The sequence below is a fragment of the Struthio camelus genome, chromosome Z (genome assembly GCF_040807025.1).
Source record: "Struthio camelus isolate bStrCam1 chromosome Z, bStrCam1.hap1, whole genome shotgun sequence".
In the NCBI taxonomy this organism is placed as follows: domain Eukaryota; kingdom Metazoa; phylum Chordata; class Aves; order Struthioniformes; family Struthionidae; genus Struthio; species Struthio camelus.
The window spans coordinates 63,962,888-63,990,739 of record NC_090982.1 but is presented as its reverse complement, the minus strand read 5'-3'; the positions used below and the strand labels follow the sequence as shown (position 1 = coordinate 63,990,739).

The window sequence follows — 27,852 nt, the reverse complement described above, 5'->3', positions numbered from 1 at the left end:
CCGCCCCAACAGCCCCCGCCCGGGCAGCGGCCGCGGCTCTCGCGGGAGGAGAGGAGAGGAGAGGCGGGGCGCGGCGGGGTGGCGAGGGCCGCGGTGACGCCGGCGGTTGCCATGGGCGGCGCCGGGGCGGGGCTCGCCGCCGGGCCGGAAGCGGCGGGCGGCCCGGCGCTGGTGGAGGAGCGGTCCTGTGGCCGGGGTCTCGGCCTGCCCCCTCCCCTTCCCCCCCCGCCCGGCGGCGGCGGCGGCGGCGGCGGCGATGGACGCGCGGGCGCGCGCCAAGCGCTACGAGAAGCTCGACTTCCTGGGGGAGGGGCAGGTGAGCGGCCGTTGGGGCCTCGGGGGCGGCGGAGCGGCCGTTGCGCGAGGGGCCCCCGCGGCGGCGGCGGCGGCGGCGGCAGCGGCGCGCGTTCGCGGCGGCGCCGCCGCCGCCCTCAGCCCGGCGGCTGCCCGCCTGCCCGGGGAGGCTGGCGCTGGGCCGCCCCCCGCGCCGCCGGGGCACCGGCGGGGCCCGGCCGCGAGGCGCAGGCAGCGGGGGAGAGGGCGGCAGCGCCGAGCTCCGGGCTGGCCTCGTGCGGGGGCGGCCGCTCGTCCCGTCCCCCCCCGCCGTGTCTCGGCCGCCCCGGGGGGTCACCGGGCGTGGGGGCCGCGCCTGCCGCGGCGGTCTCCGAGCTGGCGGCAAGGCCGCACGTGGCGCTGGTGATTGCTTGCGGTCAGCCCTGCTGCTGTGATCATGCAGGGCGCTCTCTTTTTTTTTTTTTTTTGTTTTTTCCCCCCTTAGTTTGCTACTGTCTATAAAGCAAGGGATAAGAACACCAACCAAATTGTGGCTATTAAAAAGGTGAGTGTCAAAATGCTTTCCCTTTGTGTGATCGAGTGTCTCTTTGCTCTTGCCCTGCCTAAGGATTTTTTTTGGGGCCGGTTTAATGGGTAGCAGGAGAGCTTTAATTCTTAATCATAAATCATTTTAATTAAGTGGTCCAAATCAGTTGTCTCTCTTACTCCTTGCTCCAAGAAGAATGAGTAGCTTCAGTCATGCTACGTTTCTGAGTTTCTTAAGGAGTATTTGGTCTGCAGCTTGAAATTTAATTTTTTTGGTAAATGCGTCTATATCTTTAAAAATACACACACTTTCACACTTTAGGTTTTATTAGTCCTTGATGATGACTTGCAGTTTCAGTCCTTCCTCTTGCTGTCTCTTCCTTCAATCCGAGTGTGTTACTTCTGAATAAGCTCTTTGGAACTGTTGGTGAAGGAAATGCTGACAAAAGCATTCTTAAGTCTGCAGCTTAACTGTGTGAACACAATTGATGAAAACGTGTTTATGCTGTCATAAGTTGTTTCACTTCATACTATCTGAAGACATTGCGGTAAGTTGTTGTATTGAAAACAAGTGGTTGCTTCTACTTTGTGAAGGAGGAAATATGTACTTGACAGTGCTTTTTTAGTAAAAGAACCTAGCTTTACTTAGGCAATTGATCTAGACCAGTAACATGGTAATTTTGTTTGGTATACTGATCCATTTTAGTATTCTCTCATTGTTCCTGTAAGGTTGCTGCTGCTAGTAACTGCTGTGAAAAGCATCCTTGTTTGCGCGGAAATATATTTTCAGTTGATACAACTCTATGAAAATCAGTGAGGGATTCTGGACTTAAACGTCAGGCAGCAGAATCATTGACATCATCATTCAGGTGAAATCAGCATAGACTGTAAGCTTAGGCTGACTTAAAGTCATTTTAACAATACTATCAATTACTTCAACCTCATTTTTCCCTGGGAAGAAGCTTGTCAGTGGTGTAATTTAGCTTTGTGATTACAAAACATCCTATGCTGCCAGTTTGCATTATGTCCCTTTTCAGCCATCATGAATGTTTTAAACTTGGATAAAAGCTAATGCTGTGGAATCCATTCTCTCTATAAATAAATACATAAATTTAGCTGGCTAAGCACTTTATGGTACTAAAACTCATTCTGTCTTAGAGGAGTAACGTTAAGGAATTTATCCACTGTCGGGGCACATCGCTCAACCATAGATAATGTGAAACTTATTTCTCTTTAGATTAAACTTGGACATAGATCAGAAGCTAAAGATGGTAAGTTATTACTTTTTTTTAACAAATTCATACTGCATAACTTGTGCCTTGTTTACTTTGTTTCTGTAAATTGGTGTTTAATTTCCCACACCATAACTTGGCTGAGAAAATGAGCTCAACTCTTTTAGCGTTAGGCTTTAATTCCATGTCGTTTTGTTTTCCCACAATGTCGTAATCAAGGTTTGCCTCTTAACCTGGAGGAACAAAAAAAGCAGCCGAAATATCTGCATACATAGTATATGTCTAAATGTGAAGGCGTAACTGGCCGACTCCTCAATTTAAGAGAAATACAAATATGAATAGAGTAGTGCGAAATAATGATTTCATTATTCATTAGCCATTTCAAAATCGTGGCTAAATAAACTAATATACATCACTGAGTTTAGAATAACTTTCTGCGTTTGTATGTCTTTTTACCTTAAATGTGTATGACAGGTGAGAGCGTTTATCTGTTTTCAGATGTTTCATTTGTGGGTTTTTTTGTGATTTATGCTGAGACAAAAGTTAATAAAAAGATATTAAACTCTTGACTGTGTGTGGATTTGTTTGTTGTTTTGTGCTGAAAATCAGGTTCATAGAGCAGTCTCTTTCGATCAGGTGTTCTGACCACCCACATGCTTTTTAGGTGAGGATATAGTAAGTGAAAACCACTACTCTTGGTCTTCTCTCACCGCCTGTGCGGTGTGGTAGAATTTTGTGTGTGTCCAGGGTGTTGTCCTTCACAGATCCTGCATCAGGTTGCCTGCTTTCCAGTGAAACGTTTTGTTGATCGGCTTTTCCATTCCATCCTTGGGGAAGAATTCCTAAAGAGAAATCGAGTGCCAATCCCAGAATGTCCCAGTTGGGCTGACTGCCACAGAGTCATGATTCACCTGGTCTGCAGTGGGCTGATGTCCTTCGGGGACATGGCATACATGGCATCCTTTCTGAATCTTGGGGCTTGCCTTCCTCAAAGCAAACATTGTCTGCTTGATTCTAAAATAGGCAAAGCAGGAGAGTAGAGTAATCCACGTAGCTTTGCCTAAAACTGTGGTACAGTCTGACATGTTGAATCAGGTCCAAAGTTTGGGAGAACAGGTCTGCTGCTGTTCAGCTCATGCATAGCTGAAACTCTTCTTGCACAGCATACCACAGCAGTGCTCGTTTGCCAATCAGATGTTTGTAAGAGCCACACATACTAGCATCTTTGAAGAAGGAATTGTTACCCTGCAGTAATCATGGTTTGATGCAGTGCAGTGTGACTGCCAAAATGTACCTCCCAGTCTCCTCTTTATAAAACCCAGCTGTTACAGGATTTGAGCTAGCCTGAGCAGGTGTAGGCCACTGTACTTCTATGACACAACACAAGAGCACAGTGTACCTTATTAAATAATGCTAGTTTAAAAAGAAAAGAGAGATTTTTATGAGGCTTGTCATTTTGCGTTCCCCTGGAAATGAAACGCTTTGAGGAACTGATATTTGCAAGAGGTACTTTTTCTTTAAAACAAAACTTAAGCTTACTGTAACCTGTAAATTAAAGGCAATTTTTCTAGACTTGTGCTAAAACTTCCCCTTTTTGCCGAAAGGGGGCATATGTAGCTTCATAATGTAAATCTTCTCACTGCTATGGTGTATAACTTACTTGCTGTGGAAGAAGTGTACATCCACTTGTAGCCTGCAGCAATGTACTTGACGAGTCACAAACTGAAATCCGTTTTTGAGCAGAGAGGAAGTAGATTTTAATAGCGAATCACAGAATAAGAGCTTTATTGGTTGGAGTTTAAACAAAGCTTTTAATTTTTGTTCCCTCTCTGTCATTTTCCTTTCAACATAGGAATCAACAGAACAGCCCTCAGAGAGATAAAGTTGTTACAGGAGCTAAGCCATCCAAATATTATTGGTGTAAGTAAAATGAATACTACTTCTAGAATCGGTCCTTTCGTACTATTTGTGCAGTTTCTCATTGAAATTTAGAATTCATTGGGTCGTAATAATGCTTCTTAATTTTTATTTTTGCTGTTTCTCAAGTCCATAAAGGGAATAAAAGAATTGTTACTGCAAAGGACCAATTTCAGTAATAAATACAAGCTTTCTTCTTTTGAAATCTTTCTACTCTTTACTAAATGAAAGATAATAACGAGGGGGACTGTGGAAATTTAGATCACTGGATTTTACATCTCTCTGGTAGGCACGCAAATGAGTGCAGTGCTGCATTTACCTGATAATTTGCTTCATGTGGCTCTGGTAACTGCTAAAAGCAGGCTTTCAGACGCAATGGCAAAGTGGGGTTCATGTGGCTTACTAGGTTTTAATGCTAATACTTAAAATCTCTGTGGGCAGGAGCAGTACTTGTGTCCTTTCAGTTGCATTTTAGTTTGACTTACTGCTACAAATACTTACCTGGAGCCAGAAATATTTTAAAATTTGCTAATGTAGATAATTTGAAGCTTTTGCAATAAGTGTTAGACCAAATAAGAATTTGTCCAGATATTTTATTGACTCTTCAGCCTGGAGATAGGAGGCTCTTCTGGGCTGTAGACTTACTTTCAAAGTGATTGCTTGAGCTGTCTAAATTAGAGATTGTGCAGAGAAGGACAACTGAAATGGAAAAGGGATAGAGCAGCTCCTTTAGGAAAAGTCTGGAATGCCTTACTCTGGAGAGGAGAAGGCTCGGAGTGGGGAAGTCTACAAAACTGAGGTGGTAGGTCAGGTGGGTGCAGAAGTATTATTTGCAAAATAATAAGGGACATCCATTGAAGATAATAGTTTTAAATCCATTAAAAAAAAATACTACTTTACACCATATGTAGTGAACTTCTCAAATTTATTGCCACAGGTGGTTGTGGAAGCAGATAGCATCAGCAGGTTCAAAAAGGAATTAGACAAATTCATGATCAGCAGGTCCATAAGCAGGTACTAAAGGCAATAGTGAAGTGTATATGTTCTTAGCAGCCCTGATACAATGGTTGTGGATGTTGGAGTATAAGAAGCGTGAACTGCAAAAAACAGCCAAGCCTGTATGCTCATCTGCAAAGCATCTCCTGCTGCCATGGTTTCTGCAGAGGGAGAGCATGAACACTGGCCCTCGCTAGTATAAGCTGCACAGACAAGTATTTTGCGTTTGGGTGAATCACATGGGCTGTCATACTAAGAGTATAAAGGATGAGCCTCACCAAGGAGGATCTCCCTTCCTGATCTCAGAGGTAGAATACCAGGCTAGATGACGTGCTGCTCTTGCTCAGCATCACAACTATATTATCTTAAATTAAAGATGGATTCTATCTTTACACTGCTTAAGAAAGGATTATTTGGATATTCTCTAAAGAGCTTTGCCTATCCTTGAAAGCTTGCTACAAAGATGACTGCATGCCTAAGAGTATCTTTGAAAGGTAGCTGGCAAGCCCAACGCTTAGGACTTCTGAATACTGCATGCTTGCAGAGAAAACATATGTAAAGCTGAATCTGTGAGAAAACTTAGTCCTCTTTAAAGAAGCAAGTAGGAAGTTGGTAGAGCAGATGAGCTTGGATAGAGGGCAAGATATGCATTAGAATATTTGTTGTAGTTAGCATGGTGAAGTTAATCCTGTTTTAAAAGTTTCTAACTCCAGCTTTAAAAAAAAAAATCACAGGTGGAAGGAGGGGCAGTTGTAAAATGTTATTACCATACTTAATAGGATTTTTTTGGAGACTGAGTTAAGGTAAACTGAGTACAAATTGTCATGTTGCAAGTGGAGAAACTGAAACACAATACACTTTCTCAAGAGTTGCATAAGAGAAAAAGTCACAGTCAAGACAAAACTGAGATATCAAATTCCCATACTGTCCTCTAATTATCGGTTCTTCCCCATAGGTAGCCACGTCCTTGTCCCTGCCCCTCTTTCCTCATACACCCCAGCAACCTGAAAATCTACACGTAGATTAAAGTGGTGTAGAGTTTTAGAAAACTGGAAGTATTAGAGTGTATGTTCCATCATGATGGATGTTATTTTCCAGCTTCTAGATGCATTTGGACACAAATCGAATATTAGTTTGGTGTTTGATTTTATGGAAACAGATCTAGAGGTAAGATTGCGTCTCTTATGTCTTGTAAGATGTCTGTGATTTCAGTGTCTTCAAACGCTTTCTGAAAATAGTTGAGGCATCTTACTTTGACAGACTTACGTTTGCCCACGTTAAAAGAACGCTTTTCGTTATGAAGTTGATTAAGATCATGCCTTAAAAATAGTTTGACAATTTTCATGAGTTCTCAGCTGATAATACTTTTAAATACCTGGTGTCAACATGATCTTCTCAAGAAACAGATTATGCTGCCTTCACAATGGTAGTTCTTTGGGACTTCAGTCGTAACACAGACCCTCAGTCGTAGACCAGGATCTGAAGGTACACTTTCTTAGCATACTAGCATAAAACATGTTCATGTAAGCGTGATATTAAAGTACACTGAATGGTGAGCTGAAACTAAAATCACACACAACTGAACATTCTTCTAAATGTAAAAGCAGTAGGTATTTGAATGTCTGAATTTTACTGATGTTTCATTCTTAAAGATCTTAAGATAGTTTGTCTTTGCAGAAGTCGTTGTATTGGATATTTTGATATAAGGTTCTTCGTTCTGGAAGACTGGCCTAGATGACATTTCAAGTCAGATATGCACATATTATCCATACTCTGGACTGAAATAAAAGTAGTTGTTAAGCTAGCCCATTACACATAGGCATTAAGCACTGGGGCTAGCATATAAAATATTAAAAGAAAATGTTGACAGGTTCACTGAAACCAGAGGATGGCAAGACTGGAAAAGTTAGATCACAAAACAAGTTTTTGCTAATAAAAGCTACATTACTGAGTAGACTTGCAAAAGGATTAATTCTGTTTGATTAGTAACTGCAACATTTAGAACTAAGGAAAATACAGTTACAAAGAGGAGTAAAGTGCTTTGTACTACATGATGCTGTGTTACGCAGAGCGCTTGCTTGCGTTATGGTATCACTCAAAGGCCACCGTTTGGGACCACAGTCTGTTGTGACTGGCAGCATACATGAAACTCTTTGTATAGTCTCAAATAACTGTTTTATAAATCTCAAACAACTTAAAGCTTGGGAAAAGCTACTATGCAACTGCAAAACAATACTAACAAGAGTGTCTTGGAGTAGTGTAGAGAACATTTTAAAATAGGATGTTTACATAGAATTTTAAGGTCAAAATCAATGAATGTTGACAATTTATCTAGGCTTGTTAAAATATAGTAGTGTGAGCGTATCTCTCAGTTGTCTTGGAATAGAAGAGGGAACCATTGCATTTGCGGAGATTAGATGCTTAAGCTATACAAGGAAAGAAGTAGGAACATAAATTTGTCGGTAAACTTGAAGAAATAGTCCTTTTTAAGTATGCAAGTTTATGATTTCATTTCAGTTCCAGGCTAATATCCAAACTTTCACAACATGGCTGTATTTCTGTCCCATTTTCTTGATTGCCAGTTAGCCTACGTGAACCTTGCATAACTGGACTACCCATTTCAATTTCTGATCTTCGGAATAGATCGGTTTTTCTGGAGAAATGGTGCAAATAGAGAATACATGGTTTTCAATTCAAACTTTGACTTAAAGGATAAAATAACTTGAGTTGAAAGAAGCAGAGTAATATAATTTTGCACAATAAGCTTTAGTATCAATTTAATACTTTACAGGTTATTATAAAGGATACTAGTATTGTGTTGACACAGTCTCACATCAAAGCATATATGCTGATGACGCTTCAAGGACTAGAATATTTACATCAGCACTGGATTCTACACAGGGTAAGCATGTGCTAAACTGAGAGCCTTTATGCCTGTAACAAAATTGTGACATTCAACAGATTTTGAGTCTAAAATCTAACAGCACTCGTTTTGAAGTTCATATGTTTTTAGTCCATAAGCTCTAGTGCTCGCTGTTATGGAGAGACAGTGACAATACCAGAAACTTTTAACAATTATTGATGCGATTATCCTTTAGACATATATTCGTATAAAGGATCTAAAATTAGATGACTTTGATTAGCGCTGTTACTGTATTGACCTGTACCAGTTCTGTGATTTGTACTACAATTATTTGAAAAATTATCAAGATCTTTTTATTATTCATTTGGCAACTATGCAGTAATACAGAACTATTCTTCCTCCAGCAAAGCTAAAACCAATCTGAAGGCAACCTTTTTAAATCTCTGCAGTTTAAATATCAAAATATTGATATTTAATCAATATTAAATAGCTGATTTTCAGTCTGACTGATTTTCATGTATGATTAAATATTTGATTCCCTTCCCTGCCCCGTGTCAATTTATGACAGAATCAGAAGCCTGCCTTTTGGAATACTGTTACTGCAAACCCGCTGGAGGGATCATTATTTGCCTATTCTTATCAATAGTAAAATAATTAATTCTTTACTTTCTGTATTGATAGGATCTAAAACCCAATAATTTGTTGTTGGATGAAAATGGGGTTTTAAAATTGGCTGACTTTGGCTTGGCAAAATCTTTTGGAAGTCCAAATAGAGTCTATACGCACCAAGTAGTAACAAGGTAAGAAGTATTCTACTTTTGTTCCTAGGTATTGATTGTGTAGCTGTTTTGTATTGCCTCTTCAAACATATCTTATTAAATTAGCATGTGCAGTTTTGATATCTAGCCTAGTTTTGATCACGTCTCGTGTGACGTGGCCGTAGTGGTGAGAACCTCATAACGTACAACACAAGAAAGTGCTATTTGGCAAAGCCTTTGTAAGAACAAGTAGAGTATGTATCTATGAGGTTATTGTATGGTAGGGTTTTCTCTTGAAATGTAAAAATAGTATGTAGCTGCCTATAAGCCTAACGTTCAGAGCAAGGCAACTTTTACTTTCTGTTAATCATGAGACCTAGAATCTTGTTTGTAGGTTAGTCACATAATGATTATGAGACAAGACACCTCATCAAAAGCTTGAGTTCATTCACACATTTTTATTTATGTTATTTATGGCATGTTTATTCAAGGAACATACTCTTTTAAAAAGCAGAGGAGTGTAGAATATGCAAGAGATTACCTTTTGTCTGCTGTAATGCTAATGCTATTCAAAGTTGGGTTTCTTTACACGTTTATCCAAATAGGTGGAAATGAAAGAGTAGTTTCACATACAGTAGGCATCACCTCTTTGTGTTAAATTTGATTGTTCTTAGTGGAAGTAGCTGCTCTAAATAATTGTTGTCAAGATTCATTTTTGCACGGAACTAACCTCTACCCTGAGGTGTGTTGCTATTGAGATTTTTTGAAAGTTGGAAGGAAATCAGCTTTTAACTAAAGTTTCATTTTTTGAACACTTTTTTTTTTTGCTTTATAGCATGCAAACCAGTTACTTGTTAAGTATTTTTCTTTTGCACATCTGCAGTACAGTTGCTTAATAATCAGCTCAGCTGAAATTATAGTTGATTATAGTTGTGCTTACACTTGATCCTTTGGTGAAGAAAGCACAATTTTATTCAATCTTCCTTGAACAAAACTCTTTTTAGGGTAGATAATAGGTCTTCAGTTTCAGTGCCTGAAAAATACACAGGCCAGGAGCAGTATCCGTTTTTTAGTTCTGGTATAGCTGCAACACACAGCGCTTGACATCAGCAAAAAGGTCACTTTTCCTAAGATGATTTTTCTTTGCAGGTGGTACCGAGCCCCAGAGCTATTGTTTGGTGCTAGAATGTATGGTGTAGGTGTTGATATGTGGGCTGTTGGTTGTATTTTAGCTGAATTACTCCTCCGGGTAAGTCTTTAAATGCAAGCATATGTATTTGTTCTTCTTCAGGGTAATGCCGTTCTCACATGTGGTCTTCAGTAGCAGCAAAAGGAAGTTAGGCTACTTCCTAGGAAAAGAAAAAGGGGGAAATTTTCCTAAAACTTGCTAACTGTAAGGAAAATGAAGTTTTGGAGTAGACTGAGGTTCCATAACTGTTGCAGTCAGTGGAAGTCTTCAGGAACAGCTAGGCAAACAATTGCAACAAGCTGTTTACTGACCTTCCCCCAAGGCAGGACTTAGAGTAGACAGCTCTTCCAGTCCTGTGAGTGTTATCCTTTCACATAGCTTCCCATCAACTTTCGTTTGTCACCCTCCTAGAAATCCGATGCCATAGGTGCATGCACACTCTGTCGCTTATACGTTGTTCCCAATACCTGGGAATAAGTATAAGGGATACATGAAGAGTGGGTGATTTGTAATGAATGAGGGATGGGCTGATATTCTGCCTGTGCTTACCTGGCACTACTAGAATAAAGCTGAAGGCTAACATCAAGCTTTCCATTACAATGGTCATTCCCAAGTAAGGTCTACAGATGTAATAGTCCTTAAGTATGTTTTACTGAAGTAAGCCATTTATTATGTGGCTCTTTGGAGAAGACATGAAAATAGGGGGTGGGGAGTGGAGGATGGATACAGTGTATGGATACAGCTAAAAGGATAAGATACCCACACAAACATTTGAAGTACCAGGCAGAAATCGAGCCGAATCTGTTTACTCCTGGAAGATATGATATATACTATCCCACAGGCTATGTGGAACTGGGGAACTGGTCTGGCTGACAATATCTTGAAAAAAAACTTTTTCCTTTTTTGGTTTGTCACCCAAACACGTATGCTCGTACAATTCAGATGGTGATTCAGAAATGGAAATGTACAGGGGTTGTTTAAGCAGTGCTAGTAATGTGTATACAAGTAGGGCATTAGACCTTGGGTAAAAGTTGGGTAAGCTCAAGGAAAGTCAGGAAAGGAAATGAGAAATAGCTGAATTTGTTGATTTCAGATTTTTTCCAAAGCAGAAAATGTGCTACAATTCACAGCCCTCATCAGGGAGCTTTACAAAAGCACTTGAGGTTCAAGTAGCTTTCATCATATCAAAATTTAGTCACGATGCCCGTTAGGGATGTTCATTACGCTCTTCCTATGCTAATCTGTTCAATACTGCCTCTGATTCTTCCTAAAGTCACTTCTGTTCAAAGTCCCTTTTGTTTTGCATTGTATGCCCGATGCACAAACTACAATTTAAACTGGACAAATATCCCCTTTTTTCTGCTGTCTGCCTAGTTTAAACTAGACATGACACTGGTTAGGCAGTTTCTAACATAATGAGTTGGTACCTGACCTCATGTTGTAATCTCATCCCATCGGTCCAATTACCACTTTTATAATCCAACCGCAACTCACTTGCAATGTTTCAAATATAAAACCTACCTTCAGGTAGCAGATGTCAGAAAGATCACTGTGACTGACAGAGTTTTAAACTGGCAGCTCTGCATACTTAAACTCTTTCCTCTCTCATGTTTAGTCATTCTACATTAATTTTGCAGTTATTTAATTTTTTATTTAGTTCTATGCTATTAAGTCAGTGATATCAAGCCTGGTTGCAGGAAACCTGCAAAATCTATTTGGACATTACTGCAAAGCACTGAACGCTCAGTGTACCTTTTTGTGGGAAGTTGGTTTACCAAGATGTTTTGCCTATAATAGAATTATGAGTAAGAGTTCAAAATTGCTCTCTAGACTTGAACTACAGAAGTTAATTCAATCAAAAATGCTGTTGCCTTCTTCCAGGTTCCTTTTTTGCCAGGAGACTCTGATCTTGATCAGCTGACAAGGATATTTGAAACACTGGGCACTCCAACAGAAGAACAGTGGCCTGTGAGTCCTTTAGTTTAACAGACTGACATTAGTTTTACTTGAGATATCTCTATTTTAGCTTTTGAAATTAAATTAAAGGGCATACCAAGATATTTGAATCAAAAGGCCGATGCCTGATCTCACAAAGTAGAGGATAAGCAGCTGAGATCTATAGTTTCTCTTAGCAAATCTCTGATCAATACGGCAGTGTTGTTAGCACTGGGTAACAATAACAAAACTGCTTGGTTTCTCTTCTGCATGTTTCTGTGGTTTCCCATGGCTCACTGTGTGAAGTACTGGTGGTTGCTTAATGTTCTTGATGTGCTTGTTCAACTTATCTGCTTTAGCTTGACAGGCTTTAATCAAAACAGAAACAATTCTGTGGTGTTGTGCCAGGATTCGAAAAGAAACACATGAAGTTTTCTTTTGCTTGACCTGTCCGTGTTCTTGGGAGAGGGAGGGACGAGATATAGGTGGGAAAGAAGAGAATGCTACTACAACAAAGATCATGGATTCTAAAGTTAATTTGCAAACCCATGCATTTCAAAAATTGAAACCTTTATTTTCTAGATAATAGAAGACTTAACAGCGAAGTCAAAAATGTGTATATTTTGTTTTGCTTGTTAGGTTTAAAATGCATACTAGTGTTTGGATGGAGACATCCAAACAGAATGAAGACAATGGCAGTGATCTGGTAACTGAGCAGGGAGGGGATAAAAAGTATATGATTCATCTCTTGTTGACTGCTTGGCATATTTTCCTTTCTCACTCCTTCCCCCCACCCCATCCTAAATAAAAAGTTCGACAGTTCTAGATTTCAGAAGTACCTGAAAACACTCATGATGAACTGCTAATTCTGAGGAGGGGGGCAGTATATTACTGACTTGGAGAAAATGCATGTTGGCTTTGTGTGGATTTTTTCTTTTTCTTCTGCCATGTTGAGCTAGCAAGAGAAAAGCTAAAGCTACTGTTACTTCATTTGTTCACGCTCGCTCTAAAGTTCTTTCATACTTCCTTTCTTTATTAGCAGTTTTTCCTTTTGTATTGGTCACTAGTGAAGCAAGGGAAGAACAGATCACTTAGATAAAGTGTAAAACAACTGTAACAATTGCAGATATGTCTTTATGACTTGCTATTCCTACTTTTTTACAGTGACCAAGTATTAGCAGGGTGCTTTGAAAGATAATTTGCTTCTGCTGTGAAGACAGCCATGCAAAGTGACTTCCTGTGAAAAACTGCACTCTTTCTTAATGTGAAAAATGTACGTCCCCTTTTTGTCTTTGTAGGGAATGACTAGTCTTCCGGATTATGTCACGTTTAAGTCCTTCCCTGGAATGCTGCTTCAACATATCTTCAGTGCAGCTGGTGATGATTTGCTTGATCTTCTGCAAGGCTTATTCACATTTAATCCTTGTGCTAGGGTTACAGCTACTCAGGTATAGTAGACTTGCATTACGTCCTAACGTTCATTAACCTACTGTTAATATCAGCTAAATGGATTTTGAAGCTAGTAAGCCATTTTAGAAATGAAATGTCATATAGCTCTGTCTGTGAAATTCTAGAAACGTTGCAGGTGTTGATTAGAGAGAATTCTGAAAGGCATGAACAATGCTGACTGAATCTACGTTCCCAGTGTAGTCCAAAGGTAGGAAACTAAAAGGCATATGGGTCATGCCAGTTGTTTCGTTTGACAGTCAGAGTTCACTTATGTAAAGCTTTAAACTTAAGGCTTAACGTGGCATATCTTATTCCTTGTTTTTAAGATTTTGTCGTCCTTAATTCATCCAGTCGTCTTTTCGGTTTAAACTGCTTTGATCCTTTTTTTACATGAAGTTTGTGGTCATTTAAACCAGCCTTCTGATCTGAATATTCATTTCTATTATACTCAAGTAAAACTGACTCCAATTTCACTACTTGTTGGAGAGGAGAAACGAAAGACTTTGAACTAAAATCTTGCAAAATGTTTCAGTTCTAGTTCAGAATATGCTTTCCTGCTATGAGGAAGATGCAGCAGTTGACTGTTTCAGAGCTATAGTTCTGTCATCTTCCACTGTTACAGAAGCATGCAAAAAGCAGATCTGCCTCATTAAGGGCAAGACTCCCTCACTGCTTGTTAGACAGTTTAGGTTCCAGTCCTGAGGATTTGTGTGTGTGTGTGTGTGTGTGTGTTAGGTATCTTTTTACTAAAGGAATTTTTCAGAGTATATTCAGGATTTTCTGGTCAGAACTTTCAATATAAGTTCCAATGAATTAGTTTTGGTATGCATTGAGATGCCTTGTATACTAGTTCATATGTATGAAGTCATTTTACAGGCCGTATTATAGGGTGGTTACTTGAATATTGAATATACATGTTTATTCTAGTGTTTTAATTGATAACACCACAGCTTAAGGCAGGAAAGAACTTGCACTGTGATGTATTGGCTTGATTTATAGCTGGCATTGAAGATGATGTAATTGGCCTAAGCCAGAGCAATGATTTCCTAAGGGACTACTTAGGGCCTCTTTTCCTTAACTACAGTTTATGGAAGCTGTGGAATTGCTACAATTTGAGATAGCGTATGTAATTCCACTTCAGGAGACTAACTCTGCTTACTTGTGTTTGCCTTCTACTCTGCTTCAGACTACGCTTTTCCTACTGTTTACACTGTAGAAACAGCACAGTTAAAGAAACATTAGGGAAGGACCCATCTTGCAAGCTAACAAGACAGATGATGTTCTGGTCCTGGATCTGATGAAGACTTTGGATATGTGCTTTAGGATCTTTTAATCTTTCTTTTTCCCTATTTTTCTCCTTTGTCCTCCTGTCTTATCTGTCTATTCAGAATGTAAACTCTTAAAAGCTGGAAACATAACTGTTTGTGCAAGACCTCCAGCAGCGGAGTCTAGAGCTTTGTTGAGATATCTGAGCACAAGTCAGATAAATATAATGGTACGCAATTATCTCTTGACTTCCAAATCAAGCCAAGTGCTATGGTAGCCGTGAAATCCTGAATTGCCTCAAGGCTTTCTTCAGGTACAAGAGTACCTAAGTAGTTTTGAAGTCATTACAAGTGCTTCATTTCATGTTAGCTTCTTTATGTATGGTGCTCAGATGCTTATACTAATTACTTGATTATCTTTCTTCCATTATCATTAAGGCATTGAAACAGAAGTATTTTAGTAACCGACCAGGACCAACTCCCGGAAGTCAGCTTCCAAGACCCAACTGTCCTGCAGAAGCTCTAAAGGAGCAACAAAATGCACTTTTAAATTTAAAAAGGAAAAGAACAGAAGGAATAGATCAAGGTAACATCTTAATGTTTCACCTATTTTAAAGTGGTAGCTACAAACTCAGTAAGAATGTGATACTTGCAGTGTTTCAGGGAAAAAAACTGTCTGAATTGACTGCATCCCTGGTCCACTGCACCAGTTGAAATCTTTTAATGGCTTAAACTTTAGGATAAATATTATAGGCTGAAAATGACTTTTTTGTGTGTTCTAACAGATTTGGTACAAAGAAGGCACTTTTATGACGCTTAGGAAACTATTTGTTAAGAAAAGTGTCTAATTTCTTTAATTTCTGTAATGGGGTGTGGTAGTAAATTAATGTACTTAAGTAAAGAGTAAATTATTAGGTGCTTCAAATTTTTCTATGGGAGAGCTTACTGAGGTGAAAATAGCTTAACTTCCCATCACTTAAACCAAAAAAAAAAAAAAATTAGAAGGGGGGGGGGATGTAATTTTTTATTTTCAATGAAGGATTGGAGAATGTAAATCAATTTCACAAGTCAGATTCCTGCTATCTTTCCTAGACTGAGCAAGTTAACTGTTCAGGCAGCTCTGAGTAAGGTATATCTAGGCATGTTTCTCTGGCCCTTTTTAAAAGTGAAGCCTATTCCCTAGCTTTTACTTCTAAATGGAGCTTCCAGCCTTCCCCAAATGGTAGCACGTGCTCCATATCTTCATGGTAAGAAAACAGCTGAGGGCTCAAGACCTGTATTTGACATTCGTCAAACTTGCTAGTAGAGGGGCAAACATTGGTTCTTAAGCTTGGAGTTGGTCATCTTGGCAGAAGAGATATGCCAGATAGCAGCTGTCAACATCAGCTTTTTGTTATTGCCAATGTGACTCTTGATACAGGAGTGACAATCTTTTGGAAAGTAGATGATTCTGTGAAAGTGTGTTTCTCCTTGAATTCAGAGATGCAGCAGAAATATTAGCACTTAACTTACTGTTTAGTCACCTTGTCCTTTATTGGTCTGTCTCAAATGACAGGTAGAATACATTAGCTCAGTAGCTTAACTTTTCATTCAGATTAGAACTTTTAATCAGTTGATTATTTGCATGCTCTTTTACCTCAGTACTATGGGTCAGCTGACATGTGGTAGCTTGTTAAGTTATCAGAGCTTAGGAAACCAGTTTATGCTCTTTAGCTCCTTTTGCAGTGCCATGAGAGAGCCTGATTAGTGTTTTGGAGTCCATGCCCTAAAATCATGCTTGTTAACAAAAGGATAAGAAAGAGGAAGAAATAATTCGCCGAGTTCTGAGAAGTTACCACTTGAACTTTTGGGTTTGACAACAAGCTCTAGAGGTTCCAGACCTGTTTTGGAATTGGAACTCTAATTGGTTGAATATCTTTCCCAGAGTCTCCTCTTCAGCAAGGGGAAATCAGACTTGTGTGTTAACTGCCAGGAGGTTTGAATTGGGATACAAGTAAGGCATTTAGGAAGTCAGCATTAGTTCTTGAGACCCTTTGAGTATCAGTATGCAAAGCAGTTATCATTTCCTCCAAGCGTTTCTTTAAGCACGTCAAAAAAAAATCCATTATGTTCTGTTATTGCATTAGCTAGGCTGACAGAATCTGAGGGTCTCAAAGGTAGATCTTCCAATGTTAAAGGACACAAAAGGAGAGAGCGAATGTTACACCTAGCAAGTCTGCTACCTAGACTTTCTTTAACTTTCTTACGTGGCATTATTGTCTAAGGTTTTTAACCTCTGAACATGCTTTCGGTATGGAAGAGCAGTTCTACAGTCTTTGTTCAAATAGAAATTGAAGTACAGGTTATTTTTTATTTTATTGCTATTGAAACGTGACAAAAACATTCCAAAGAAAAAAATTCATCCCTAGAAATTTTCTGGATGGCAGAGAATCTTTACAGTGTATTGTCTTTCCCTCAGCTCTATTGAGGTAGCACTCTGGAACTTAGCAGAATGGCCTGAAGTGGTTATTGCTGTGCGCCCTCTTATAAAATCTTGGCAACAGGGAGTGGCCACCAGGAGAGAGAATTTATGCAGTCCTTATGCGAGCTGCTTTTCCACCAGATCAAAATCCTGTAGCCTCTGGGGTGTGTTGCACATATTTAAATCTGCAGAGGCTGCACCTTTCAAAAACCAGCCCGAGGTAATAGTGTTTACAGTCAGGGAAGACTATAACTAGATGGATGACTGCCTGTGAAAAGTATTAAGCATATGTTTCTAACTACTGTTAGCATTTATTTCTGATCAGTGGGGTATACAGGGACACTGATGCTATGATGACATTGCTGTCTGTCTTACCACTTCTGGAAGACACTTAATCAAAAGCAGCACTCCTTCCCCAGGGCACCAATTTCCAGTCTTATTAAACTGCATTTCTACAGAGACATTAGTTGGTGAAACAGAATATAAAAGATATGGCGTTAAACTCATTCCTGAGTTAACACAGGATAGGAATTCTCTGTAATCTCAGGGCTGTTCTACCTTGGCCTGAAAAAAAAATCAGGTCTGAAAAAAATTCAGTCCATTCATACGTAAAGTTCAGAACTTGTATTGTTTGGGCTTTCATTAAATGTTTGCGAGTGTGATTCAACTGCAATGTACTTTAGAGGAGGTTCCTGCTTAGAGGGCAGGCAAAACCAGGATACTTCCATAATAAACTTCATATCCAACCAAGAAGGCAGGTATGTTCAATTCTACCTACTTTATAAATAGCATGTGAAGAAATGAGATGACAAGGGTAAAATAAAAGCAGAAAATTGCTGTTGCCTTGATAATCTCTACGGCTAATGCTAACAAAGAGAGTGTTAAAGAGTGATGCAGAGACTAAAAAGGCTATAATTCTTGCAGACAGCATATTGCTGGGCAGTGACATCATGTAAGAAAAATCACTAAGAGTATATGTATAGTAGGAGGAGGGGAGGTTAAGCCTTAGACTAGTTCAGAATGCCTTTTTCAGGTTTAAAAGTAGAAAGAACTTGCTAGCTTTTCGCACAAGGAGAAATACTTAGAGCTATCCAAACACAGTTAACATTTAAAGGTATGAGAATTTGGGACTCACATGGAGTAGATATGCTAATGCAAGTGGGCTTTGTTTCTGGCAGTCTTTCACAGATTTATTGAAAATAGTATCATGTACTGCTGCACCAAACAGCATTAAGTGCTCAAAGTACATGGATTTAAAGAGCAGTTAGTACTGAGTCGTTAGAATCAAATGAATACCAAAAACTGGAGGAGGGGACTGAACCCCTTTGCTTTGGTAACAATGTAATTTACACTTTTCAGGATTACCCAAAAAATTGATTTTTTGATTGCTGTGGATGGTGGACGAAAATGAGTGAACAAATGACCCGAGTCCCAACCTTTGAAAAACGCTGTAATAGTCACTGGATGGTTATTTTGTAGTATTTTCACGTGTAAAATGTGAATTCAGTACTTCATTACTGAATCTGAGATTTAATTAATCCTATTTGTTTTTTGAATAAAAGTGTTTTTAAAGAAAAGAACAAGATTCCTTTCTCTGATTTGCTGTCTCATTACTTAAACTCATGCTTGGAGGTAGTAACTGACAAAACTGCTTGCTGGCTACAGATTTTACACAGACTAACTTAGCAGAGCCTTTACACTGAATGACATGCTAACCTGTATAGATGTCCACCCTAAGGAGGAAACCTGCAAATACAGCCTTCTCACCTGGAGCTTAAGTGTACACACAAGCATCTGCCAGCCTATAATAGGTGTTGGAAAAACCGTATCCTTATAAAGGAAGGGCAGGATGCTTTTCTGTTCCAGTTAACATGCCAGTGTAATAACAAACAAGTTTGCACATGCTCTCTCAGCAGACGTCTTAATACATAGTTTGAATGTGAAGTTTTTTTTCAGGCTTCCAGGAGAAGTGATCTGAGAGCATACAAATACTGTTTTCTTCACAGCCTCAAGATTGCAATAAGGGATGGAGGGAGAATCAGCTGGGAAAACTATACCAGCCCCCCTGTCAACCTGTGGCTGTTGAGCATTTCATAGTGCAGATGCTGGGCTCAGCTCTCTTGCCTGATTTCCAAGCTGGCTGCGCTGCAAAGTGGCTGCTGGGTAACCAGACTTCCGCAGTGGAAAGAAACAAGCCAGTAGGTGCTGTTGATGCAGTTTAACTGCATGCCCACCCCTGTTGTGCGGTGGATCTCAGGGGCACCTGGTGAGCTATTGTCATTTCCTGCCTGTGAGCTACTTTGTGTTCCGTTTTCTAACGTGGCAAGTGTCTTGGCTGAAGAGTGAGACTTGCAGAGGAAGAGTAACGATCTTATTGCTCCTGTGTGATACTTCATTTGCCTTCTACCTTGAGCCAATGTGAAGTATATTGGCCTTTTGAGGGAGAACAGTTACTAGACACCAAATACCCTACTGTGCTGTGTATTTGTTGCTGGGAATTGAAAATTAAACTTAAATTTCCTACTAAGATCTAATAGACTCTGTAGAAAAAATGTTTATCAAATAACTTTGATTATAGCGATTTTTGCTGTCTATGTAATTGAACATCAGCATCCTGAGTGCAGGCTGGAGGGTTAAGAGGAGAACTGAAGTCCTACTTCTCACAGGCATGTGTTCAAAAATATGTTAATCTGCGTATGGAAGAGAGTTAGTTCTTGTAAACCTAATTTGTGAATGCAGAGAGCAAATTATTGTGCTCTATAAGATTGGGGTTGAAGTGAGACAGCCTAAGGCGTTTTGTGATGTAGGCTACTGACTTGTATGCTTCCAGCCATGAGTCTACCACAGAAGAAACTTACAATTTCTCCTGTATCATAGAAGTTCAGGAGCCATCCTATCTTCCAGCTTGCACATAGCAATTCATTTGGCACGCTCTGCACTTTACATCAGGTTGGGGGCAGAGGGTGTATGCAGTGACTCATCTAGTCGGTCTCGGCTTCAGCTGTGTTCATGAAAGAAGCCTTCTATGTCAGAGACGAAAACTGTTTTGTTCTCCATAGTGATGTTTTGCATAGATAAAAGTATGTGTACGTATAGAGTAAGGAAGAATCAGAAAAAGGATAAGCACAGTATCTCTTCTTAATTTCAGGCTTTTGGTAGTTCACTTTGCTTTTGTGATTTAGGTGGCTGACAGAACTCTGAAAGGAGTATCTCAGACTTCTGGTGGCTATAACTTAATATGCGATCAGATGCAATTAATTATCTAATACTCCTTGATTTGTGACTAGCTTACCTTGCAGACTTCATTCCCTGCTAATAATACTTTCAGCTTTGACAGTCTGTCTTGTATCACAACAACTCCTTGACCATACAGCTGCTGTAATCTGCTTGGTGGTTGTGTTTCTGAACAGAAGCCAAGTCTTGAGCCTGCAATGTGCATGCTTTTGCAAACCCAGGTCTATCTTGTACGTCTGTGCAAACTGGAACACAACCTAAATGCCTGCTCTCTCTGGTTGAGAGAATTTCCCTGACCTTGCTATCTTTTTGTCAGGAATCGCTGCTGTTTCCTCCTGAAAGGTTAGTACCCCTCTTTGCAAACTTGGTGGCTCTTGAGATTTACTGATACTGGGATTTGCGTAGCTTCTATTCATTGTAATAATATTATTGCTTATACAACTTAAGCCTTTTTTCTTCCTTCCACTGTATGGCCACTACAAATGTAGCAAAACTCATTGCAAGAGCATACAATACAGAAAGAGGAGTTGATCTCTATTTTAAACAAAACCGATTTCATTTTCTCACAGAGAGCAGGATTGCTTGTGGTGGCACAGAGAACAAGGACTGCTAGCCATCACATCCTCATCTTGCCTGCCTGGTTCTTGATGGGTGTCAACACTGTGTGAGCTCTGTAGCCTTTATGTTCTTCCAACAAAGAAGAATCAGAACCAGGTTGAGTTATATCATACGGCTGTTGCCTTGTATCTGTTGTATGGCTTTATCCATGCTGTGTTCTTGATGCTGTCAGCGCTCCAGCCAGCGCTGCCAGTTCTTTCTGAGAAAAGAGTTGTTTTTACCTGTGTTCTTTCTTGGATTTGGTGGCTGTTCTCGTTCTCAGGACTTGCTGCAGATGCATCATTCTCCTAACTCCTGCTCTGCTGTTTCTTCTAGTGTGGAGTTATTCATGCTCCATGTGTTGCAACTTAACAATTGCTTTCCAGCTCTCTGCAATTTCATTTGCAGGCTTCATCTGTGTTTTTTAATACTCATTTTCTTCTCAGAGAGAAGGGAAGAATTATTAAAAAGAAGACATAATTTTAACATGCTTTTCTCTGAATTCCTCCGTTCCATTTGTTCAGCCTTATATTTTTATACTTAACTTGGTCAACCTTGTCTGAAGTAAGGTATTCTCTCCAAATGGCTTTAGTGACAAGATAAAATAGGGATAGGTCTGGATTTAGGTTGTCTGGCTGAGGAAGAGAAACTTTTCTTCAAGAGCCAAACTGAATGTTTCAAAGACTCTCAGCAGGCTGTGTTTTGGCATACATCTTGCTCATACCCCATAATGTGGGAGGCTGGGGAAGAGACATGCGTGATTTCAGTCTGGTTTTGGCCCCCAAATCACGGCTTTTCTTTTAATTGTGTTTAAAGGTTCACCACACTAGCTACAGCGCTGCCTAGGAAAACCTTCTGATGATTCTTCTCTTCCTGAAGAGCTGCTGGGAATTACATTTGTCCCTTCTATAAAACCCACCGAGGAGGATGGCTTTGGAAGCAGCTCAGTTCTCACTAGCTTGAGAACTTCAGCTTGCATTTCTCTGACAAATCAAAATCACTTGGCTAAACTTTGTTCACCTCATAATACTGACTCTTCTTTTTCAAATTGCCCCAAATAAAGCTGAAATAAAATCTTGGTTTTAATGCTGTCAAACTATTTTCATATCATCTCTATGTTAAATTAGTCTTTTTAATTATCATTTTCCCATTTGTGGACAAATTATTCAGAAAGCTTCCATTTATCCCTTTTCAGAAACTCTGTTTCTTTCAAATAAAACTACTTGGGTGGGTTTCTGTCTTTTACTTCCAAAGAGTCAAATCAGCAGGCAGGTAGGCTCTAGATGAGAATTTTCTAAGAGGCTTGCTCTGTAGCCAGTAGATAGCCACAACACTGATGGCCTATCTTGTATAGTGCTGTCAGTTCATATTGTGCCTACAGCCTTACATCTGTTAAACCCAACGTTCCTTGCTGTGATGAGAACAGAAGGGTATGAAGGGAAAGGAGGAAAAGAAGGGGGCATTTCACTCTCAATTAGACAGCACATGTTGCCTACTGCAAGAGATTTGTGCCATGTAGGTAGTAGAGATGCTGGCAGTTTTCCCAAAACTGACTTTGACAACAGGATGTGAACTATGTGCTTTGCTTCTGGGAATCCTCCAGTTTGAGCCAGGCTGGTATTGCCAGTACCTTCAAAGCAGGCTTAGGCCATCCTGTGTGGATTTGCAATCCTTGAGGGAATACCGGTTTTCTTTTAAGAAACATATTGTCAAAGTAAATTAACGGACTGTTAACAAATGGTTGTAGCCTACCACTTCTAAAGAAATCTATTACCAAGTTGACAAAAGTAAAACTGTCTTTTTCTTGCTGCTTGAAACTTACCCATACCTTCAGGAGCTTCCTGTGGTTTTCTCACATCAGCATCTTGGCACTGCAGAAGGGCAGTGCCACCATAGTTTTTCCCTTTGTATGTTACTGTAGATATCTATTCTAATCTATAAGGCATAAAATTGCAGAAGTTCAAATGCTAATTTACAGGCTTTAGTTGGTACATTTCCTTAATAAGCAATGCAGATTTTAATCCACTTTGAATTAACATTGGGGTGAAAAAAGAACTAAGCAACTACTTTAGTATATCAAAAAAAGCTTTTTTTGTTTGTTTGTTTAGCAAATTTGCCTTGAAATATCAGGCTTTTTAACACTAAAAGTTTCAAATGCAATAATCTATTTCAAGTTCAACAAGCCCTTTAATACACTGCATTTGATCAGAACGTAGCCACTTTTGACCAGTTCTTAAGTTTATAATCTTTTTTTTCCTTTCATGTTTTTTTAGAACTACTACCAGCTAGAAATGATTAGTGCGAATTACAGAACACTAATTAAGATGTAGTGGAAGATACCACCATTTACATAATGACCAACCTGATGTTCTGGAAAGGCCAGTTACACATGCAGATCTGGCCCCCCAGGTACTGACAATCTCTATTCCCACCCCATCTCAGAGATTTATAGTTGCGGATTGCTCTTTGTTTGCCTTTGAGCCCTTTCCTCCCTTTGGGAGATCATTCAGTGCTCTCTTTGCTGTGATAGTTGCTTCATATGCTTTCCTGCACTCCCCCCACTCCCAACCTTGAAGGTGACCTTGCAATTACAGTAGCAATAAATACTAAGGAATATGAGTCTGTGTTAATAGATCTCAAGCCGATTAATGTTTTTCTAAAGCTGCCACTGGGAGATGTAGTCTCCAGCTCCTAGGGTGACTGACAGCTTGAAAGCGTAAATCCTAAAAGCTTAAGTGTGAAAAGACAGCACAAAATTGAGATTGTTTTTTTTTTCTAAGTCTCATTGGACTCTAGAGCTACTATTGTAATGCTTGAATTTTGTTTTTGTGTTTTGTTTTGGTTTTTTTAAGCAGATTGAAAACTGGAGATGCAAATAAATAAGGTGCAACAGCCAAGAAATCTGAGCTAAAAGAATAACAGGTGACTTTGTGCCCTTAGCAAATACTGGAATTACCTATATGTGGTGTGCGCGCCCCAAATAAGCCATACCCCCACCCTTGTGCTTTGCTCACCAAGCCGGGCATTAAGACACCTCTGAGATGCTGCAGCTGCTAACTGTCACCTTTGCATCTGAGTGGGCTACTCCCACTTGCTTTTTGTCAGGTCTACAGCTGTGTGCTGTGGAGGCTGGTCCTGGCAGGATTCCTAGATACACTGGCTTTTGGAAGATTTCCAGAGGTTCTGGAAGCTGTCGATTACCGAGGAGGATTTGGAGAGAAGTGGTCTGTAATCCCCAGGAAACTTGCCTGATTCACCAGGTGCTGGTGCATATTTAGAAAAATTAGAGGAGCTCATGAGTTTATTATGGCCTGAAGCCACCAAGACTGTGAGACTGCAATGGCCTTGCAGTCACACACACAAAAGTAAAACTCCTAGGTGTTAAATTATTTTTACTACCTGATCACACCCTTGGGTGGGGCTCTCCTTAACGGGAATGCCTCTTCCACAGGAAACTGCTATTCTAGCAAACATCATAGCAGTTAGGTCATTAGCTGTGTAAGAGGTCCAGTTCGGATTTGAGCTGGGGTTTCCAGAACACACACGTGCACTCCCCCTCCTTCCCATAACCACATTTTTGACTGGTGTCGGATTGCTGGGCTCAAGTGCAATATCCATTTACTTAAAAAGCAATTTCAAATCTTGTTGTATTTTAATAGGTGCATAAAGTGTAAATTTGCTCTCTATATATGGGACCATCTCCACATGTAATAGAATCTGTTTTTATTGTCTTTCTGATTGTGTTTACATTTGGAAAGATTTTCTAAACGTCATTTCTCCTGCAAAAACAGCCAAGCAGTATATTTCTCTTTTCCCTGGATGCAGGCTTTTTTGTGCTCTTCTCTTCAGCAGTTGGCACAAACTGACATTTCTTTCCTTTAAATACTGAAAAAAATCATGAAATCACAGTATAATGGGAGCATCATTCCAAATTGCTGCTGCATTTCACAAGGTGTGCACAGAGCAGCATCCTACTATTCTTAGCATAAAATACACTGAGCTGGTTCATAGTATGTGAGTACTGAGGAAGCACGTAGTCTTTGGGTGTTCCTGGTAAGTTACAACTTCCCCACGCTATGCCAAAAAGCTTTCTACTTCAGCACTCATGACTTTCGAGTACTCTGTAGAGGTAGTAATAACTGTGTTCTTCTCACAGTGAAGGGACAGTGAGTCTTTGCTTCTTGTACAATAAACCATGTAGAAATTAGTTGAGAATGGGCAATGTGGATGCATGTAAAGGTGCGGCATATGTTGGCGCATGTTTATTTTCTCCTGTCCTGATTCATTACATTTTTTAAAATCTATATATACACGAAAGCACCTTGTCTGTCTTTACTGATGCCATGGATCGCCCATCGCTAAATGAGAATTAGCGTTTCTTCAGAGATACTCTTTACCCTGCCGAAAGGAACAACGTGAGGCAGGAATTACTGGCTGGAGATTTCTGGCCAATAAAGCAAGAGAGGAACACAACAGCCCTTTCTGATCTCAGAATCTGTCGATTTACTTGATGGGAGCCAACCTTATTCTAAAGGTGGATAGTTTTACGGTGACACTTCTTTTTATGTGGTAATGTCTGCTCATTGCATAGCTATTAGCTTGCCTAATGCTTACCAGAAGCACAGTGGGGGAAGTTCAGGCCTCTCTGGTGATGAGCTTTTCCTTTGAAAACACCAGGTACATCCCGGGCTGCTCTGACCAACTGATTGAAAAGTCCTGTAAAGAGCTCCACTGTTTTCTTCAGTGCAGAGGCTGGATTTATTTCTGTCAGTGCTATTAGCGCTGGCATTAACAGACTTGCACGGAGCTGTGAAGTTCATGTTCCCCACCCACTGAACGCTTACTGCTGTCACACAAAGCACGAAGCTAGCGTAGGAATGCAAGGAGGGGCAATGAGATGAGCTTACACTTTGGATTAGGCACCAGATGTAAACTGCTAAATAAGCATATATCACTGGGATGCTGCATTAAGACTGAGATGACATAGGTTTGAATCCTTTCGTTAATCTGGACAAGTCTTGGTCTCCCTTCCCAGCTCCTATTAGCTCATCTGACTTTTCTTGTCATTATTTGGTCTGGAACACAGCTGGGCCCCGACTGTTGAGAACATGAAGGGTGATTCAACTAGTAAAACACTGCACTGCGTGAAGGGAGTTTTCTTTTCTCACTTAAAACCTCCTGATAGGCTGGCATGGGGTACAGCCACTTGTGTTCTTCTGCTATATCCGTAGGTCCTAGGCTCTCCTTGCAAAAAAGATGACTGCAACAATTTTATTTTTAAATAAAACTCAGAATCTCCTTCATGTTTTGAGCTGATTTTACAGATGTGGAAATTGAACAAAGCCTGACTGGTCAGCTTGCTGGTGGTTGTACAGGAAGTCTGAAACAGAAATAGGAAATGAACATAGTTTTGCTGACTTCTCATTGTTCCGTGATGTTTGCATTCCTCTGTCTTAACCACACGCTTCAAGAACCTGACTAGGTTTCAAAGTTAAAAGATATCAGAGGTTTTCCACAGCCTGTTTGCTTTCCCTCACGTTGTTCAGTTCTTTCTCTTCTACCCCTATCTTTGGGCAAGGAGGTGTAAATTTGTGTGCTTAGATTCCTACCCCTGGTCTTGACTTGGCCTCACCTGAAGTTATGGCTGCTGCTGCTGGTCCTCCTTGCTGGGATCCCTGCAAGCTGGTGCCCTTTGCAGCTAAATAATCTGACAGTTAGAATTAATCAGCAGTAAATACCGTGTCTCCAAGTGAGTATATGCAGATGTTAGAACACAATTAAAAATAAAGCACACATACGCTTCTCATAAACTCTACCCTTATAGTAACTCTGGGTTCTTCAGTTCCCAACAGACTACCAGTTATGTAATACTGATTCATCATATGATCTGCAAGCACGTGTTTTTCCTCTTAAAGCATCAAATTTATGTTTGTTTGCATATAAAAGAAAAAAGGAAGTTTTATGCAGTAAATCCTGCAATCCGTACTAATTCTTTTCTTGTACATGTACCTACTTGTGTGTGTCTGTACGCAGTAGAGTCACGTGGAGTTCCTAAAGCTGGGACGTTTTAAGACTAGAAATAAAGTTCTAAAGAGCTATCTTAAATATTACAACATATATACGGACACCCACAAAGCCGACAAGGAGGTTTCCAAGGAGGTCTTTCCAAAAAAAAAAAAAAAAAAAAACAACCAACCTTATTTATGCTATTGGTTGCTTTGGTTGCAACAGAAAGAAGTCACCCAGTAAATCATGCCGGAAGCTGAGAAATCCTCAAGCACTGCCCGTTACAGTAGATTTGATCCCTATACATTGTTGCTGGACGAAACATTTCGGAGACAACGGGGGTAGATCTCAGCGCTCCTATTTGAAAGCACAGCCCTCAAAGCCAGCATCTGAACGAACGCGGTTTTTACCTGCAGGCGCGAGCAGTCTAAGGGCATAGCAAAGCAGCGGGAATCTGAGCGGCAGACTTCGGTTCACGGCGGTATTAAACGTGTATTTGCCGAGGTCAGACGGCCAGCGAGCCCCGCTTCCTGCCGGGCGGCGCTCCCCGTCCTCCCTCGCAGCCCCCCAGCTAAGGACGGCGCCGAGACCCTCCGCTCCCGCCCGGCGCGGCGCCCGGGCCGCCCCACCGACGCCTCGCCCCGGGGGCCGCCCGGCCCCGGCCCCGGCCCCGGCCCCGGCCCCGGCCCCGGCCCCGGCCCCGGCCCCGGCCCCGGCCCCGGCCCCGCAGGTGCCGGCCGGGAAGCAGCAGCAGCAGCAGCAGCAGCAGCGCCGCCGCCGCCGCGCGGGCTGACGACAGCGGAAGCCCCGCGCAGGGGCCGGGCGGGGGGCGGCGCTGCCCCGCCCGCGGCGGCGGTGCCCTGCGCGCTGCCGAGGCGGGTCCGGCCCGGCCCAGCCCGGTCCGCATGGGGCTGCCGCTGTGAGGGAGGGAGGGAGCGAGCGAGGCTGCGCCGCCGGCATGTCGGCGCCCTGCTGCGCCGGCCAGGTAGGGGCGCGGGGCGCGGGGCGGCTCCTCCCGGCGGGGTCCGGCGCGGGGCGAGCCGAGGGCAGCGCGGCAGGTGCGGCCGGGCCGGGCCGGGCCGGGCTGCGCCGCTCCTTGGCGGCCGCGGGAGCGCGGCGGGGCGGAGGCGC

At 41.2% G+C, this 27,852-nt stretch overlaps 2 protein-coding genes and 1 long non-coding RNA gene across 10 annotated transcripts in view; 2 read left to right on the top strand and 1 right to left on the bottom strand.

Annotated features, from left to right (window-relative positions):
* Positions 1–153: 153 nt before the first annotated feature.
* LOC138064400 (cyclin-dependent kinase 7) lies at positions 154–25,032 on the top strand. 7 transcript variants are annotated; one of them, XR_011137641.1, is made up of 13 exons: positions 154–316; positions 779–838; positions 2,057–2,090; positions 3,904–3,971; positions 6,063–6,131; positions 7,756–7,866; positions 8,509–8,627; positions 9,735–9,834; positions 11,656–11,742; positions 13,008–13,157; positions 14,862–15,009; positions 22,989–23,124; positions 23,793–25,032. XR_011137641.1 is itself a non-coding variant. In XM_068926704.1 (12 exons), the coding sequence occupies exons 1-12, from the start codon at positions 257–259 to the stop codon at positions 23,012–23,014; spliced, it is 1,032 nt and encodes a 343-aa protein (XP_068782805.1). In that variant the 5' UTR covers positions 154–256; the 3' UTR covers positions 23,015–25,032. The 7 variants fall into 7 exon arrangements, 4 of the variants coding, with proteins under 4 accessions (XP_068782805.1, XP_068782806.1, XP_068782804.1 ...); XR_011137640.1 differs by having other exon boundaries at positions 23,571–25,032; XR_011137642.1 differs by adding an exon at positions 18,891–19,150 and having other exon boundaries at positions 22,989–25,032.
* Positions 24,424–27,369, bottom strand: LOC104152963 (uncharacterized). Its single transcript, XR_696105.2, has 2 exons — positions 26,912–27,369; positions 24,424–26,095 (listed from the first exon to the last, which is right to left on the bottom strand). It is a non-coding gene; the product is annotated as an uncharacterized lncRNA (long non-coding RNA).
* A 193-nt stretch (positions 27,370–27,562) lies between these two features.
* Positions 27,563–27,852, top strand: part of LOC104152962 (serine incorporator 5) — a 35,963-nt gene continuing 35,673 nt past the window's right edge. For both annotated transcript variants that reach the window (XM_068926702.1, XM_068926701.1), the window contains exon 1: positions 27,563–27,706. In XM_068926702.1, coding sequence (XP_068782803.1) covers positions 27,680–27,706 — 27 coding nt within the window. In that variant the 5' untranslated portion in view covers positions 27,563–27,679. The remainder of the gene's footprint in view (positions 27,707–27,852) is intronic.